Source organism: Myripristis murdjan, chromosome 16, assembly GCF_902150065.1.
Source record: "Myripristis murdjan chromosome 16, fMyrMur1.1, whole genome shotgun sequence".
NCBI lineage: Eukaryota > Metazoa > Chordata > Actinopteri > Holocentriformes > Holocentridae > Myripristis > Myripristis murdjan.
The window spans coordinates 30,870,444-30,889,404 of record NC_043995.1 but is presented as its reverse complement, the minus strand read 5'-3'; the positions used below and the strand labels follow the sequence as shown (position 1 = coordinate 30,889,404).

Below are 18,961 nucleotides of genomic sequence, written 5' to 3'. Positions count from 1 at the left end.
AAATATATATTGATAAAGGACAAACAAAGAGCTAGAAATCAAGAATGGAGGGAGGGAGGGGAGGGAAAACCCCATTCATTTCCCCTGTAGACTGTTTTTGAAAATCCAAATAACTAAATGGCTTCTGTGGTCTATTGTGTGCACTGTACAGTCATAGAAAAATAAGACCTCATTAAACTCAATAACTAGTGCTGTGAATAAAATATTTTAGTACAAACTAGACTACTTGCACATAGGCATTACTGGTGATAGGAAAAAAAAAAATTAAATATCACTTTATACATCATACATTAGGCTCTACCTCCAAATAAATTAGCTTAAACATCAGAGAATGGCAGTTTCTTTTATCGTGTGTGTGTGTTCTTACAGTAGAAACAAAGCGTTACGATGGCCGCGACCAAGATTACACAAAGAATCCCCAAAGAGCACGCCACCAGCTGAACACCGTGACGTCCTCTCAGTGGCTTCTCCCCTAAAATCCTGTTGGTGGTAAACATCAGTGAAGAGAAACAGCTTCAGGATATTTTAAGGCATTTCTGATTATTTGGCAGTTTATTATGAAGAGAGAAGGGAATGATGTGGGGCTGGGTGGGCTGATTTTAAACCACCAACCTGTTACCACTTGGGACTCGCTGACTCACATAACACAACAGTGATCAGTGTTGGGGAGGAACTAGTCACATGTAAGCAGAGTAACTAGTTACATGTAACTAGTAACATGCAATGAAATTCCCAAATAAGTGTAATTGTGATCAGTTACAGTTACTGAGAGGAACATGTAATAAAATTACAGTTTTTAATGTAACTGATTACAAAAGGGGTTACATCCAAATATGCCTCGTGGTCGCCTCCCTGTGGAGGTTTTTCTGGGCACGACCACCTGGGGGGAGACCCCGGGACAGACCCAGGACACGCTGGTAATTAAAAGTAAGTAAGTAATTAAAATTGTTACATATTACATTTTTGACAGGGTAACTACTAATCTGCAACCTATTATATTTCAAAAGTGACCTTCCTAACACTGACACTGATCATAAAGCTTTTCCGTTGCTTGTTCTAAGCGCTCAGGGTGTGATCGCTCCCCTGCTACTCAGGAAGTGATGCGTTTCATGTTTGTGGTTTGTTTGCAATAAACAGAAATAGAACTGGGCACTCAGCATCATCAGAACAGACAATGAAAAGAGCCTGTCTCTGACTCTGATGGCCAGCTGCTCAATACGAGCCTGAAAATGTCCTGGCCGTGGTCGTGTCACTAGTTTTTCTCCCTGTTTTTTCTTGTCCTGAACTTTGTGTTCAAGATCGCTTTTGCTGTCATGTTTGGAATCGAACCATGTGTTTTTTCTCGTGCTATAGCATCACTAAAAAAGTCCTTTTTTACCACTTCAGCTCTGAGTCTGTGTCCAGCATTTAGTTTCACCTTGTAGATTGTGACAGAAAAAGTCTTTGCATCTTGAAAAATGCTAACAGTTACAGTAGTAGTACTTGTAACAGTAGTCAGAGTATTAGTACAACATTAGTAAGAGCAGCAGTAGTAGTGGTAGCTGCAGTAGAATAAGTACCGGAAATAGTAATAATAGCAGCAGTAGTAGTTGGGGTAGTAGCAACAGTAGTTGTACTTGCAGTAATAGTAGTAGTAATATTATTATTCCATTTGGAAAAAAGGAAGGAATTCCATTTATTGAATAAATTCCTTTATATGAACTCACCTTGTGTGTCTGTATTTAGATCTGCTGTGTTGCCCTGAACCTTCACATCATCGTACACGGTTTCCTCCTCACGTTTAGCTGACAGGTAGACAATAAGACAATAATCTACTGCAACTGCATAAAAGACGACATAGATCCGTATGAAGAGTGGACTCAGTCTTTGTGATCTGTCAAATGTCAAAAATGACTCTCACCTTTGGATGTGGAGGGCTTGTTAGCTTTGAAAACAATGGAAGCGTAATTAAGCTCTCCCTCCATCGCTCAGACTTCTGTCTGTCCAGAAGCTGTGTGGCTTCTACTTGGAGAAGTCACACGCTCTAAAAAAAAAAAAAAAACAAGTTCCTGCCATGTGGCTTCCTGACTTCACTGTTGCATTAGCAAAATAAAAAGTCTTTCCTCTGATGATGCTGAGAGGTGGTACACCCCTAATCAAAATCTTAAGACCAGTTGAGAAATTGCAAGAATTTACATTTTGCACTGTTGGATCTTAAGAAGGTTCTAAGTAGAGCTTCAAAATGCAAAAAGAAGAAATGGGAATGAGACAAAAAAAAAAAAAAAAAATGAGTAAGCAATTTATTGCAAACAACCATTAAACTGAAATAGGCTGTTCATCAGCTGATCAAAAGTTTAAGACCACAGCCTTTAAAACCCCAAATCTTGGCAAAAATGTGGATTCAGTGCCATTTTCTGTCAGGTATCCACAATGTCATGACCTCCTGATGGCAAAGGCAAGAAAGCTTTCTCTCTTTGAACGCGGTCGGATTGTTGAGCTGCATAAGCAACGCCCAACAACAAAGCCCTTACAGCGTGCCATTGCTGCTGAGTTTGGACGCAGTAAGACAGTCATTTTTAACTTCCTTAAAGATCCTGAGGGTTATGGAACAAAAAGTCAAGTGGTAGACCCCAACAAATTTCACCGGCCCTGAGCCGGAGGATCCAATTGGCTGTCCGTCAAGACACGGGACGATCCTCGGCCCAAATTAAGCTTGTCAGTGGTGCCAACTGCAGTCCCATAACCACCAGACGGCATCTGCAAGAGAAGGGTTTTAAGAACAAAAAACGTCTTCAAAGGCCTCGTCTCCTTCAATGGCACAAAATTGCCCGTTTGGAGTTTGAACGAGAGCACCAAACATGGGACATTGAAAGGTGGAAGAAAGTTTTATTCTCTGATGAGAAAAAATGTAACCTTGACGGTCCTGATGGCTTCCAACGTTACTGGCATGACAAGGAGATCCCACCTGAGATGTTTTCTACACGGCACAGTGGAGGGGGCACCATCATGATCTGGGGGGCTTTCTCTTTCAATGGAACAATGGAGCTTCAGGTTGTGCAGAGGCGTCAAACGGCAGCTGACTATGTGGAGATGTTGCAGGGGGCATCCCTCATGACTGAAGGCCATCGTCTGTGTGGTAATGACTGGGTTTTTCAACAGGACAACGCTGCAGTTCACAATGCCCGCCTGACAAAGGACTTCTTCCAGAGAAATAACATCACTCTTTAGAACCACCCTGCGTGTTCCCCTGATCTAAATCCAACTGATAACATTTGGGGTTGGATGGCAAGGGAAGTTTACAGAAATGGACACCAGTTCCAGACAGTGGATGCCCTCCGTGAAGCCATCTTCACCACTTGGAGCAACATTCCCACTAGCCTCCTGGAAACACTCGCATCAAGCATGCCGAAACGAATTTTTGAGGTGATTAACAAGAAAGCTTTTTTGCCTTTGCCATCAGGAGGTCATGACAGTGTGGATACCTGACAGAAAATGACACTGAATCCACATTTTTGCTAAGATTTGGGCTTCCATTTCTTCTTTTTGCATTTTGAAGCTCTACTTAGAACCTTCTTTAGATCCAACAATGCAAAATGTAAATTCTTGCAATTTCTCAACTGGTCTTAAGGAGTGTATTATGAGCCTTGTGAGCAGATAACTGTGCAAAGACACGCTGCTTTGCCTGCTAAAATACAGGAACAACAAACCACTGTGATGACTTTGGTTTTGTCTACTGATGGTGCAAAGATTGTTCAACACTTGTCCACTCATCAGCATATTCACACTTTTAAAGTGGACAAATGCACCAGTATGAAGGGTGTGTGTGTGTGTGTGTGTGTGTGTGTGCGTGTGTGTGTGTGTGTGTGTGTGTGTGTGTGTGTGTGTGTGTGTGTGTGTGTGTGTGTGTGTGTGTGTGTGTGTGTGTGTGTGCTGCTCTCTTAGGTCTCCACTGAAAAAGGATTTTTTTTTGTGAGGCACTGAGACCAAATGCTGAAATTAATAAGTAAATTAAATAAAATAAATAAGAGTTGGGTGGCCAATCCACCCTAAAGTAATGTCTGAGACAGAAGGTGCTGAAGGGAGGATGGAGATGTGACAGGAGGGCCTGTTTCAGTCCCAGGCCTTTTACACATCTAACACATTTCACACTGTTCAAAAGTAAAGCAGTTTGAATTTACCAGCAGGGAAGTACAGCTGCAAAATACAAGACATATTGTAAATAAAAGACGTGCAGACGGAGGACTCTAGGACTCAGTTTCACAATTTGTCCAATCAATGTGAGAGATCACCTGGACCTTTAAAGAGCCCATGAGTGGACTCTTACTGTCTTGATTTGATGTATTTCCTGTTGAAACAGGAGGTTTGGGCGGGACATGGTGCAGGGAAGGATCACTCACACTTTCCAGCCACTAGTACAGGGTGTTGTCACTATATGAGATGCTCTGCTTTACAGGAAGTGGAGGTCATGTGAGGTCATTTCATGGAGACTTTAAGAGGCTCATGGAGAACAGAGGTGGGTCAGCTTCATCCCTGCTCCTGTGAGCGCTCCTCATGCTGTTGGCAAGCCAAACCAACTTTTTATTGTGTGTTTTCAATCACATAAGGAGAGGAACTGTTTGCTGCACTGCCCTCTACAGGCTGAAACTGTCAGTCACATTGCACTGGTGGCTGCACCGAGTCAGTGATGCAGCAGCAGGGATTTTGAGCAGCTGTCAGTGATAAAATACCTGTGGCTGTACCTTGTATGCCCTTATTCATGACCTTTACATTTGGCCATTTTCATCCAAAAACACTAAGACACTAAAAGTCAGACTAAGAAAATCTTTGGAGAGTTTGACCCCTCCACTCAGCGGAGGGGAAACTTTGGGACACTTCCTTTTCATAAAGAAATGATGTTAAATAATGAATAATTAAATACAGAAATTAAATGTGTCAAGTGAGAAAATTTTAACTGACATAATATTAGGCCAATGTGTGATAGACGTTATATCAGGTGTTATATCAGGTGTTTTAGATGTGGTACCAGCAGCGTCAAACGAACTTCACAGCAAATAAGAAACGAGCATAAAAATATCATTCAAAGTGTCATGCAGCAGCTGTGGCTTATTATGCTGGTATTATTCTTGTATTTTGTGGATAATATATGTTACAGGATCCTGTCTGATGAGATCCTTTCCTACGTGATTAAAGTTCATGTTAAATCTTCAAGTGGCAATTTGAGGTAAAAATAAATAAATAAATAAATAAACTCATGCACACATAGAATATGGTTAAGATTTCAGCAGGTTTACTTGCAGAGATGTTGAACACAGTGATCAGGTTGGGAGGTTACAGATTACATTTTAACGTGGTAACAGTGATGTGATCACAGGAAAAGACACTTCTTCACTAAATCAACAAAACAAACATTGTCATTAGAATACAAACTGCTTAAATGATTGTGTAAATTGCGTAAAAAAATGCAGAAATAATTATACAAAGATATTAAAGCAATTTTAACTGAAACTCTCCATGATTTGTTCATGATTAAGAGCAATCCAGCTGATTTCTCTACAGGTGGAGTCAGTCATCAAAACACACTCAGCAGTGTCTGAACAGACAAAGCCTTCATTTCACAGATCCATCGGTTTTTGTCAGCACAGTTCCAAGCTATCCATCCCTTAGGTGAGACCCCCTGGACAGAAAGTGCACAGCCCTTGTTGTCATAAGGTTTGTATATCCAGTAGCTGATGGAAGAACATGATGGTTAGAAAACTGTTGACAGATTTTATGACTCATGGTGTTTAGAAATGTGTCTTACCTTTCAGTCAGATCACTTCCATCAACCCACTTCCAGACCCCACTTGTTCTTCTCAAGCCAATCCAGTAGCCATACAAACTACTGTCACCATCCTCATGACTGATTCCACGGATGAATTCCTGATGAATAACCAGAAATGTTTCAGTACCACATTCAAATGGACACATTGTGACTTTTGAACTCTTTTTTTACTGTTTCAAACTCAGTTTGTGACATCGACGCTCCTCTCTGTTCCTGTCATGTTCCCTTTACCTGCTCTTGTTGATTTCCTATAACAACCAAATCTGCATTCCTCTGCCTGCAGTCTTCTCCAGCTTCTTCCCAGGTTTTCCATTCATTAAAATTATTCGTTCTTACAACCAGATAACAGCTGGACTTGGACGGGGAGAGAAGCCAGCCCTCCTGACAAGGATTACACCGTCTCTCTGAGAAAAATAAGAGAGACAAATCAACAAACATGATTTTTGATTTGTGATTTCAGTATTATCACTATAATCATAAAATAATTTTTGTGACCATGCTGAAGTGGTTTTCAGATTACCTTCCTTGTCTCCTGTTTTGGGGCAGTAGGCATCAAGGATCCTCTGTGTCCGAGTCAAGCTGAGCTCAGTCCTCTCTCTCCTCAGCTTCTCCACTTGTCTCTCTAAGGCGCTCTTCTCCATCTGCAGCTGCTGACTTTCTGAAGTCAGGATGCTGTTGTTTTGTCTCAGGTGACCAATGAGGACCATCTGATTGCTGAGAATCCTCCTCAAGCTGTCATTGGCTGAGCTGAGGCACAGTAAATTCTGATTGGCTGCCGCTGCAGCTGTCTGGTTTTCTCTCAGCTTGGCCATATTGTCAGAAATGAGCAAGGTAACTGCAGAGAAGGACACAGAAACATCTCGGTTGTCAAATCAGCCACAAAATAAGAATCTGTTGCACTGTCACTGTGGAACATGGTATTACAAATCATTTCAGTTCAACTGGCCTTCATGTAAAAGTTATTATAACTTTTAATGCTCCGAATCCAACCTCACTTTATTTTACAGACCAACTGTAAAGCTGACAGGACTACATCTAAATATGAATTAGGACAATATGTCCTGTTTATGTGACAGAATAAATGTTGAGTCAATACTCACAGTAGAAACGAAGGGCCATGATGACTAAGAATATCAGCCAGCACACCGATACCAGTGGAAAAGACGGAGAGAAGGAGGGAGTCTTCTCATCTAGCAGAGACAAAGAGTCCAGTCAGATCACCTGAACAGCTGATAGAAAACACTTTCATGTGTCATATTTGTTTTTTCGCATTAAACACACATCTTTTGAAAAAATACTACATATTGTGTTCAACTCTTACCTTTATCCCAGATGTCATCTTTTTCATCAAATCATAATCATAATCATAATCATCTGGATTTCAAAATTTACCTGAAAAGTCTGGATTTTTGTCAGCAGTGCGTTCCACTGCATGAACAGAGTCCTCCCCTTCCTCAATTGTCTCTGATAAATCATACATGATAAAAAAACTCAACATCAGAACAATGTACAGGGAAAATTCACCAGCAACATAATAAAATAATAATGGTAGTAGTATATTTTGTACTTTGGTAACTTCATTATTCAAACATAGAAACGTTTGCATTACAGAAGTCAGATTAGTGGTAAATCATGTGGTTTTGTGTTCAAGATGAGAACTTGTGCAGATTAGGTGTAGAGAGCATCTTACCTGCAGACAGATAAACATTAGGATTTTTGAAAAGAACGGCCTGCGCGTTTGGTTTTCTGTTCATCCTGCTCACATCAGAGGGATCGCCAACAGTCTGATAGGAGGCTTGCAAGTTAATTCTTTATGTTGAGAGTGTGCCAGTGTGTTATTTTTCACGGAAACTGCTCAGTTATTTTTAACTTGTGCTTTGAGGTTTTGTCAGTCCTGCTCAGGTGAAGCAGCTGAGCTCATTTCCGAGGTTTCTCTAAAGTGTTTAAACCTTGTCACTACATGTCCTCCTTTTTTGCCTGATGAAGGTCTTTCTTCTCTCTCTCATCATAACCTAGAATTTGTTCCAGACGTTTAAGGGTTTGGTGCTGCTCACAAGTCGCAGTGAGAAAAGTGAAAAACTGCAGTTTGCTTAACAAGCATAGTGCAGAGAAGTGTAACGCCCCAACTATGATTTTAATGCCAAAAATGGAGCGAACTCAAATTATGCACTCATCCTTAACAATCGTATATCTTCTTATGTGTATCATTAAAATCATGTAGCCACTTTTATTCTATATTCATGTATATTCTGTATTTGCATTTTGTTATGCGAACTTGTGCCAGTCTGTTGTTCAGTGTGTGTGTGTTGGTGTGCAGGAAACAGAAACTCTCCCAGGCTGCACTGTCCTCACTGCTGAGTTGAAGTCTTTCTTTGAACTCATCACACTCACCACTTTGTATCTAATGAGCTGATGAGGAGGGGGGGGGGGGGGGGGCTTTCCACACGTCCTTTGAATTAACCAACACTGAGCAATAAATAATTCCATGACACACCGAAACGTCAGAAATATATGTATCTTTGCAAGTTTGGCCATCATGGTCAAGGGAATTGTAACCGGATGCAGATTCTCTCCCATCCTCTTTGTCATGGGAATGAACCTCCTCATAAAAGCTGCTGGGAAAGAAGCCTGAGGACCAGTGATGGAATTGGGCATTCAACAGCCCCCAACAAGAGGTTCCATGGATGATCTCACTGTGATGACCATGACCCATGTGGAGGCGAGATGGGTGCTAACAGTTCTGGACCACATGGCAACGTGGGCCAGAATGAAGTTTAAGCCCAAGAAATCTGAGAACATGATGATCCGAAAAGGGAAACTGACAAACAGGTTCAAGCACCAAGTGCAAGGAGAAGTGATTTCATCAACTGAGGAGAATCCGATAAAGTGCCTTGGAAAATGGTTTCACAATTCGGTAACCGAACAACATCATCAGTACAGAGAAGCAAATAAGCATGGCTTTACCAACATGGACTCATGTGGCTGTTGACAGTGTATGAAGTCTCTTTCACGTGTATAGAAGGAGTGGAAAGAATGATGAGTAAGTACCTCCGAAAGTGTCTGGGAATCCCTTTACATGTTGCATCAGTAGGCCTCTAAATAAGATCAGGACAGCCCCAACCCCCCTTGTCATCTGCGGTGGAGGAATTCAAGGTAACAAAGTGCAGAGTCTTAATGACATACAGAGACTCCCAGGATGAACAAGTCAGACATGTAATCATCACCACGAGATCAGGACGCAAGTGGACAGCTGATGCATCTGTTGCACAAGCAGAGAGCATATTTTGTTGCCGATCCCCGGCATATACAGAGGATGAATTTCGGAATTAAAAATCCATGGAAGCCCATGTACAATTCACAAACGGCTGGGTCCATGATTTGGAGGTCTGCAAACCACCGAGCTGTGAAAACAGCGTCGTTCGCACAAAGGTGTGTATCATCTTGCTTACCTACCTGTGATTAGTGAGACATACATTATTAGGCTACTACACAACATTTAACCATAGTATATTAGTCCCTGGGTTTCCGTTATCCGGTAATTCCCGGACTTTGACTGGTAACATCTGCCGAAGTCTGATAATTTTTAACCACTCCGGTCAAAATGTCTGGTGAAAATATTTCCTCTAAGCACAGTTTGAATTTTATTAAAACAGTCAATTTCCACGTCATTTTATTTAAAAAAAAAAAAAAAAAAAAAAAAAAAAAAAAGCCTGCATGATCCCTGTCTCCAGTGTACCAGCAGAGAGAGGTTTTTCTCTGCAGAACCGGATCAAAACAGCACAGCGAAGTCGCCTGGGGGAGAACAAGGTCACAAGACTGATGCGTATTTCAAGTTGTGGAGAGACACTTGAGACTTTTGATTTTAATTCAGCTGCTGCACAGTTCACTGCAGCGAAAATGCGTAAAAAGTAGGCTAATATGTCCCAAGCCAGAAACATGTTCAGATCAACATGTTTTTTAGTTAGTTTTTTTTTTTTCTTTTTTAAGTTTTGATTTCAAGTTGTCAGCACGCCGCATTATTAAAATGGTATGAGCCAGTCCAGATGTGTTTTTTTTTGTGTATTTTTTTTTTTGTTTGTTTGCAAATTGTAGTTGCAATTGTTTGCAGTTGTTTTATGTTCATGTTAAGAGTGCAGGCTTGTGCAATATTTATTTATTTATTTTAGAAGTTACGTGAGTCAATTGACGCCACTCATTTTATTTGATATAGCCTACTTTTCAATAAAAAGATTACGCTATAAATTGACATGCCCTGATATCATTCTTATATGGCCTGAATATAATTTTAAGCTCAATAAAATACATTACATCCGACCACATAACAGGTTCTTCCCATGACGGTAACTTCTCGGTGCGCAACAACGAACAACAAGTGGCCGCACAATATGGCGATTTCTCCCATCAGCCCCTGCGGCGCTCCGGCCGTGACGTCACGTCACTGTGACGTCACGACGCTAGCTGGAGGCAAAACAAACTGAAGCTGGAGGCAAGCACTGTACACACTGTACGAAGAATGTCATCCTGCTGTGTTTTTGGGTGCCAAAACCGAAAAACTAAAAATGCAAACTTAAATTTTTATCAAATACCAGCAGCTGCAACTCAAAAAAAATCGTAGACAGCGGTGGTTGAACGCGATTAAACGAAAGGATTGGACCGAAAATATCATCAAAAAACGCCTGTGTTTGCAGCGCACACTTCATATCAGGTAAGGTGGTTAGTATGCAATATAACATCAGTTTCAGCCAGAATAACCTCATGGGCTAGACTAAATTGTGACTGAAATAACATTAAGTTAATCATTATTTATGTGTTAACGCTAATGCTAACCACTAGCTAACTCAGTGTTGTCCAGGGGTCCGTTTCACAAAGCAGGTTTAGTGAAAACTCTGAGTCTGTTAACCCTGAAATGAGGGAAACTCTGAGTTTTCCATTTCACAAAGGGAGGTAACTCAAAGCAGAGACAGAGGGGTAACTCTAGTCTGTTTCACAGAGGGAGGTAACTTAAGCTCTCGGTCAGTTACCGCAGTAACAGACTCCATGAAACTAACCTGGTCGGGACCAGGTTTTTCTCATGAAACCTCGAGTTTCTCTCTGTGTCCACCCTCTTTCAGCCACACACCGTATTTAACTTCCTCATTCATTCAGTCAGCTGGCGAGTTTTGACGTGGCATATTAGTTCTGCCGTCTGTTATTTAAAAAAAAAAAAAAAACATTAATAATAATAATAATAATGATAATAATGATAATAATACTAAAAACAGTCAGTAGGCCTTTATTAGAAGTCCATTAGTAGTTAGGTGGCGACTTTTTTTCACGAACATGACATGTCCTTTCGACAACGATCCCGTGGATGAAGGTGCAGTGTTACTGCGCACAGAATTAAATATTCGTCGGGAGATGGTTAGAAGACCGCGCATGCGATTATGCCGAGAGTTTGCTGAACCTGCTTCGTGAAACGGACCCCAGGCAGAAGTAGCATGCTGCGTTAAGCCCCACAGTGGTTCCGCTAACTTCTTGTAATATCTCTTGTAATATCTTTCTTTCTTTTCTTTTTTTATATCTTTTCTTTTATAATATCCACATCCTGTCAGGGTGTAAAACAGCACTCACCCAGGGGAGTTACACATGGCACAATGGCAAGGTGCTCATGACACTGGCTAACACCCTGGAGCAAGAAACATTTACCTCTCCTGTTGTTTCATTCAACAAAAATCCAAAAGTGTGCCTTCATGTAAGCAGCCTTCTTTCTTATGCCTTATTTTAAATGATTACTGTGGCCAGAGAGGAATGTTTGGCAATTTGTGGTAAAAATTTAAGTACAGTAAAAATAAACTCATACACACATAAAATATGGTTAAGAATTCATCAGGTTTACTTGCAGAGATGTTGAACACAGTGATCAGGTTGGGAGGTTACAGATTACATTTTAACATGGTGACAGTGATGTGATCACAGGAAAAGACACTTCTTCACTAAATAAACAAAATAAACATTGTCATTAGAATAGAAACTGCTTCAAACAATGTTGGTTGATGCTGCTTGTGTTGAAAATGATGTGAATGACAGTATTTCAAATACAGCTCTGCAATAAAATGCTCTTTTACAGTAAATGATTATACAAAGAAAACTGAGCCATTTTAACTGAAATTCTCCATGTTTTGCTCATGAGTATGAGCAATCCAGCTGATTTCTCTACAGCTGGATTCAATAATCACAACACACTCAGCAATGTCTGAACAGACAAAGCCTTCATTTCACAGATCCATCGATATTTGTCAGCACAGTCCTTAGCTCTCCATCCCTCAGGTGAGCTCCACTGGACAGAAACTGCACAGTCCGTGTTGTCTAAAGGTTGGTTGATCCAGTAGCTGATGGAAGAACATGATGGTTAGAAAACTGTTGACAGATTTTATGACTCATGGTGTTTAGAAATGTGTCTTACCTTTCAGTCAGATCACTTCCATCGACCCACTTCCAGACCCCACTTGTTCTTCTCAAGCCAATCCAGAAGCGGTACAAAGTACTGTTACTGGACCTAAGGCTGGTTTCACGGATGAATTCCTGGTGAATAATCAGAGATGTTTCAGTACCACATTCAAATGGAAACATTGCGACTTTTGGACTCTTTGTTTACTGTTTCAAGCTCAGTTTGTGACATCGACGCTCCTCTCTGTTCCTGTCATGTTCCCTTTACCTGCTCCTGTCCATTTTCTATCACAACTAAATCTGCATTCCTCTGCCTGCAGTCTTCTCTTGCTTCTTCCCAGGTTTTCTTGCCGTAATTATTAGTTGTTACAACCAGATAACAGCTGGACTTGGACGGGGAGAGAAGCCAGCCCTCCTGACAAGGATTACACCGTCTCTCTGAGAGAAATATGAGACAAATCAAACTCAATTATTGATTTGTGATTTCAGCACTATCACTATAATCATAAAATCATTTGTGTGACCATGATGAAGTGGTTTTCAGATTACCTTCCTTGTCTCCTGTTTTGGGGCAGTAGGCATCAAGGATCCTCTGTGTCCGAGTCAAGCTGAGCTCAGTCCTCTCTCTCCTCAGCTTCTTCACTTGTCTCTCTAAGGCGCTCTTCTCCATCTGCAGCTGCTGACTTTCTGAAGTCAGGATGCTGTTGTTTTGTCTCAGGTCACCAATGAGGACCGTCTGATCTCTGCTGTTCTTCTTTAAGTCAGTGATTTCTGAGCTGAGGTTGTTGATGATGCTGGTCAGGTTGTTTTCTTTCAACTGTTGGACCACCTGTGCATCACTGTCATTTCTTGCGGCAGAAACTGCAACATAAAAATCAGAAAAATAAAGTCTAACATTGGTGTATTTTGTCAGTCGCTGCTAATTCTCATTAAACATCAAACCCCCTGATCTACTTTAGTTTACTGCAGGTTCACTTTAATTCCTGGAAGTTTGGCTTTTCTTATTAAATCACTGTTTAAATTAACTCAGAGACCCCCTTCTTTTATCATGTGTGTGTATTCTTACAGTAGAAACAGAGCGTTATGATGGTCGCGACCAAGATAACACAAAGACTCCCCAAACAGCACGCCACCAGCTGAACACCGTGACGTCCTCTCACTGGCTTCTCGCCTAAAAATCCTGTTGGTGGCAAACATCAGTGAACAGAAACAGCTTCAGGATATTTTTAAGGCATTTCTTATTACTTGGCAGTTCATTATGCAGAGAGAAGGGAATGATGTGGGGCTGGGGGGGCTGATTTTAAACTACCAACCTGTTACCACTTGGGACTCGCTGACTCATATAACACAACAGTGGTCAGTGTTGGGGAGGAACTAGTCACATGTAAGCAGAGTAACTAGTTACATGTAACTAGTAACATGCAATTAAATTCCCAAATAAGTGTAATTGTAATCAGTTACAGTTACTGAGAGGAACATGTTCTAAAATTACAGTTTTTAATGTAACTGATTACAAAACGGGTTACATCCAAATATAATCATTGGGGCAAAAAGCTTACATGTGGTATATAATTTTCATTCTGTTGCTTTGTATCTTTTTGCTATGCAGGTATGTTGGGACAGTCGGTACAAATTGGAGTTGGGGGGTTATGTGTCCCAACTAGCCTGGGAACGCCGTGGGACCCCAGGAGGAGCTGGTGGATGAAACCCCGGAAAAGACCATCTGAACTGACCTCCTCAGCCTGCTGCCAGACTGACCCAGTCCCAGATCAGTGGCAGAAAGTGAAGATGAAGAAGTTTCTTAATTTGCTTGTGTTTTTTCTTCTGTATCTGAAGGTGTTTTCTGGACTTTGCATCTTTAGTTACCAAATTAAATCATTTGTTAGAAAAGTGATCAAAAAGTATTTAAATGTAATAAGTTGCATTACTTTGATGAAGTAATTAAAATAGTTATGTTACGTATTACATTTTTAACAGGGTAACCAGTAATCTGCAACATGTTACATTTCAAAAGTGACCTTCCTAACACTGACACTGATCATATAGCTTTTCCATTGCCTGTTACCAGCGCTCAGGGTGTGATCGCCCCCCTGCTACTCAGGAAGTGATGCATTTCATGTTTGTGGTTTGTTTGCAATAAGCAGAAGTAGAACTGGGCACTCAGCATCATCAGCTGAACACACAATGAAAAGAGCCTGTCTCTGACTCTGATGACCAGCTGCTCAATACGAGTCTGAAAATGTCCTGGCCGTGGTCGTGTCACTAGTTTTTCTCCCTGTTTTTTCTTGTCCTGAACTTTGTGTTCAAGATTACTTTTGTTCTCATGTTTGGAATCGAACCAAGTGTTTTTTCCCGTGCCATAGCATCACTGAAAAACTCCTTTTTTATCACTTCAGCTCTGAGTCTGCGTCCAGCATTTGGTTTCACCTTGTAGATTGTGACAGAAAAACTCTTTGCATCTTGAAAAATGCTAACAATTACAGTAGTAGGACTTGTAACAGTAGTAGGAGTATTAGTACAACTGTAGTAAGAGTGGCAGTAGTAGCAGTAGAAGTGGTAGCTGCAGTAGCATAACTACCAAAAATAGTAATAATAGCAGCAGTTGTAGTTGGGGTAGTAGCAACAGTAGTTGTACTTGCAGTAATAGTAGTAGTAATATTATTATTCTATTTGGAAAAAAGGAATGAATTTGGATTACTGAATAAATTCCTTTACATAAACTCACCTTGTGTGTCTGTATTTAGATCTGCTGTGTGGCCCTGAACCTTCACGTCATCGTACACAGTTTCCTCCTCACGTTTAGCTGACAGGTAGACAATAAGACAATATTCTATTGCAGTTACATGAAATAAGATATTCGTGTTAAGAGTGGGCTCACTCTTTGTGATCTGCTAAATGTCAAAAATGACTCTTACCTTTGGATGCGGAGGGCTTGTTGGCTTTGAAAACAATGGAAGCATAATTAAGCTCTCCCTCCATCACTCAGACTCAACAGCTTCTCTGTCTGTCCAGAAGCTGTGTGGCTTCTGCTCGGAAAAGTCACACGGTGTAAAAAAAAACAAGTTCCTGCCTTGCAGGAGGAGGCAGGTGTTTCCTCTGCTCACTCCATCAGCCTCAGACAAACCAACTTGTTATTGTGTTTTAAATCACAAAATGAGAGAAAATGTTTGCTGCACTGCCCTCTAGAGGCTGAAACTGTCAGTCACGTTGCACTGGTGGCTGCACCGAGTCAGTGATGCAGCAGCAGGGATTTTGAGCAGCTGTCAGTGATAAAATACCTGCAGCTGTACCTTTTATGCCCTTTTTCATGACCTTTACATTTGACCATTTTCATCCAAAAACACTAATAAACTAAAAGACAGACTAAGAAAATATTTGGAGAGTTTGACCCCTCCACTCAGCAGTGGGGAAACTTTGGGACACTTCCTTTACATAAAGAAATGATGTTAAATAATGAATAATTAAACATATAAATTAAACGTGTCAGTGTGCTGCCAAACAAAAAAAGACCAGTGATATTGTCTGTCTCCCAAAATCAACAGTTACTGATTTATTATACATAAAAAGTGCAGCTAACTGTGAAATGGTGCGGTGTTGGATATGTCTACCTTTTCATCAAATCTTCCGAGAGCTGAGCTGCTGTGATCTGTCACTATCTGCTGCAGTGTGGAGAGGCGGCCACCAGAGGGAGGTACTGAGGTCAAAATCCCAACACTGCCTTACTTTAATGGAACCACCAATACTTTCAACAGTACACCTATAGAATATGGGAAGAGGGCTTGGGAATCCTCACTGAGATTTTGTTTATTATCATATGGTAAGGTAAGATATTATAGTAAAGTTTCTGTTTAAAAAATATATTTTCTCTTCAGTGTGTGTTCTTTTCACTCTCCTGATGTGGTGTTCTGTGCATAGAGTCAATTTGTTTCTGGAACTGGTTTTGAAGAGCGTTCACTTCTCAAAGATCATTTTCAATTATCAGACTGACAAAAATCAACACAACATTAAACTCAAGACTTGCATTTGGGACTCTGACCTATAATAAAGGATACATATAAACCACTGTAGTTTTTGTGAGTATCAAGTGAAATAATTTTAATTGATATAATATTAGGCTGATGTGTGACAGACGTTAATTTTTATCCGAACTTGGTAACAAATGAGGAACAAGCATAAAAACATCATTCAAAGTGTCATGTAGCTGCTGTGGCTTATTATTCTGGTATTATTCTTGTATTTTGTGGATAATATATGTTACAGGATCCTGTCTGATGAGATCATTTCTAACTTGAGTAAAGCTCATTTTAAATCTTCAAGTGGTAATTTGAGTTACAAAATAAAATAAAATACAATAAACTCATGCACACACAGAATATGGTTAAGAATTCAGCAAGTTTACTTGCAGAGATGTTGAAGACAGTGATCAGGTTGGAAGTTTACAGATTACATTTTAACATGGTAACAGTGATGTGATCACAGGAAAACACACTTAGAATACAAACTGCTTCAAACAATGTTGTTTGATGCCGCTTGTGTTGGAAATGATGTGAATGACAGTATTTCAAGTACAGCTCTGCAATAAAATGCTCTTTAACAGTAAATGATTATGCAAAGAAAAAGAAATTAACTGAAACTCTCCATGTTTTGTTCATGAATATGAGCAATCCAGCTGATTTCTCTACAAGTGGATTCAATAATCACAACACACTCAGCAATGTCTAAACAGACAAAGCCTTCATTTCACAGATCCATCTGTATTTGTAAGTACAGTCTTCAGCTCTCCATCCCTCAGATGGGCTCCGCTTGACAGAAGCTGCACAGTCCTTGTTGTCAGAAGGTCAGTTAATCCAGTAGCTGATGGAAGAACATGATGGTTAGAAAACTGTTGACAGATTTTATGAGTCATGGTGTTTAGAAATGTGTCTTACCTTTCAGTCAGATCACTTCCATCAACCCACTTCCAGACCCCACTTGTTCTTCTCAAGCCAATCCAGTAGCTGTAGTAACTCCTTTCATTGATTTTACAGATGAATTCCTGATGAATAACCAGAAATGTTTCAGTACCACATTAAATTGGACACATTGTCTATTTTTACTGTTTCAAGCTCAGTTTGTGACATCGATGCTCCTCTCTGTTCCTGTCATGTTCCCTTTACCTGCTCCTGTCCATTTTCTATCACAACCAAATCTGCATTCCTCTGCCTGCAGTCTTCTCCAGCTTCTTCCCAGGTTTTCCAGTCACTATATGTCCTGTGTACAACCAGATAACAGCTGGACATGGACGGGGAGAGAAGCCAGCCCTCCTGACAAGGATTACACCGTCTCTCTGAGAGAAATAAGAGAGACAAATCAACAAACATGATTATTGATTTGTGATTTCATTATTATAACTATAATCATAATATCATTTTTGTGACCATGCTGTAGTGGTTTTCAGATTACCCTCCTTGTCTCCTGTTTTGGGGCAGTAGGCATCAAGGATCCTCTGTGTCCGAGTCAAGCTGAGCTCAGTCCTCTCTCTCCTCAGCTTCTCCACTTGTCTCTCTAAGGCGCTCTTCTCCATCTGCAGCTGCTGACTTTCTGAAGTCAGGATGCTGTTGTTTTGTCTCAGGTCACCAATGAGGACCATCTGATCGCTGAGAACCCTCCTCAAGCTGTCATTGGCTGAGCTGAGGCACAGTAAGTTCTGATTGGCTGCCGATGCAGCTGTCTGGTTTTCTCTCAGCTTGGCCATATTGTCAGAAATGAGCGAGGTAACTGCAGAGAAGGACACAGAAACGTCTCTGCTGTCAAATCAGCCACAAAATAAGAATCTGTTGTATTGTCACTGTGGAACATGGTATTACAAATCATTTCAGTTCAACTGGCCTTCATAAAAAAGTTATTATAACTTTTGATGCTACGAGTCCAAACTCACTTTTTTTTACAGACCAACTGTAAAGCTGACAGTCCTGCATCTAAATATGAATTAGGACAATATGTCCTGTTTATGTGACAGAATAAATGTTGAGTCAATACTCACAGTAGAAACGAAGGGCCATGATGACTAAGAATATCAGCCAACACACCGATACCAGTGGAAAAGACGGAGAGAAGGAGGGAGTCTTCTCATCTAGTAGAGACAAAGAGTCCAGTCAGATCACCTGAACAGCTGATAGAAAACACTTTCATTGTGAATATTTTTTGTTTTTTCACATTAAACACACATTCTCTGTACTTTACCCCAAACATCATCTTTTTTATATAATCATAATCATGATCATAATCATGTTGATTTCAAAATTTACCTGAAAAGTCTGGATTTTTGTCAGCAGTGTGTTCCACTGCATGAACAGAGTCCTCCCCTTCCTCAATTGTCTCTGACAAATCATACATGATAAAAAACTGAACATCAGAACAATGTACAGGGTAAATACACCAGCAACATAATAAAATAATAATGGTAGTAGTATTTGTTGTACTTTGGACACTTAATTATTCAAACACAGAAACATTTGCATCACAGAATCAGTCAAATTAGTGGTAAATCATCTGGTTTTGTGTTCAAGATGAGAACTTGTGCAGATTAGGTGTAGAGAGCGTCTTACCTGCAGACAGATAAACATTAGGATTTTTGAAAAGAACGGCCTGCACGTTTGATTTTCTGTTCATCCTGCTCATATCAGAGGGATCGCCAACAGTCTGATAGGAGGCTTGCAAGTTAATTCTTTATGTTGAGAGCGTGCCAGTGTGTTA

At 40.5% G+C, this 18,961-nt stretch overlaps 1 protein-coding gene across 1 annotated transcript; it reads right to left on the bottom strand.

Moving 5' to 3' along the window:
• Positions 1-5,775: 5,775 nt before the first annotated feature.
• LOC115374326 (C-type lectin domain family 12 member B-like) lies at positions 5,776-15,205 on the bottom strand. The gene is made up of 9 exons (XM_030073183.1): positions 15,142-15,205; positions 14,952-15,029; positions 13,293-13,406; positions 12,776-13,087; positions 12,495-12,664; positions 12,243-12,361; positions 12,083-12,168; positions 8,495-8,589; positions 5,776-5,898 (listed from the first exon to the last, which is right to left on the bottom strand). The coding sequence occupies exons 1-9, from the start codon at positions 15,203-15,205 to the stop codon at positions 5,776-5,778; spliced, it is 1,161 nt and encodes a 386-aa protein (XP_029929043.1).
• Between the last annotated feature and the right edge of the window lie 3,756 nt (positions 15,206-18,961).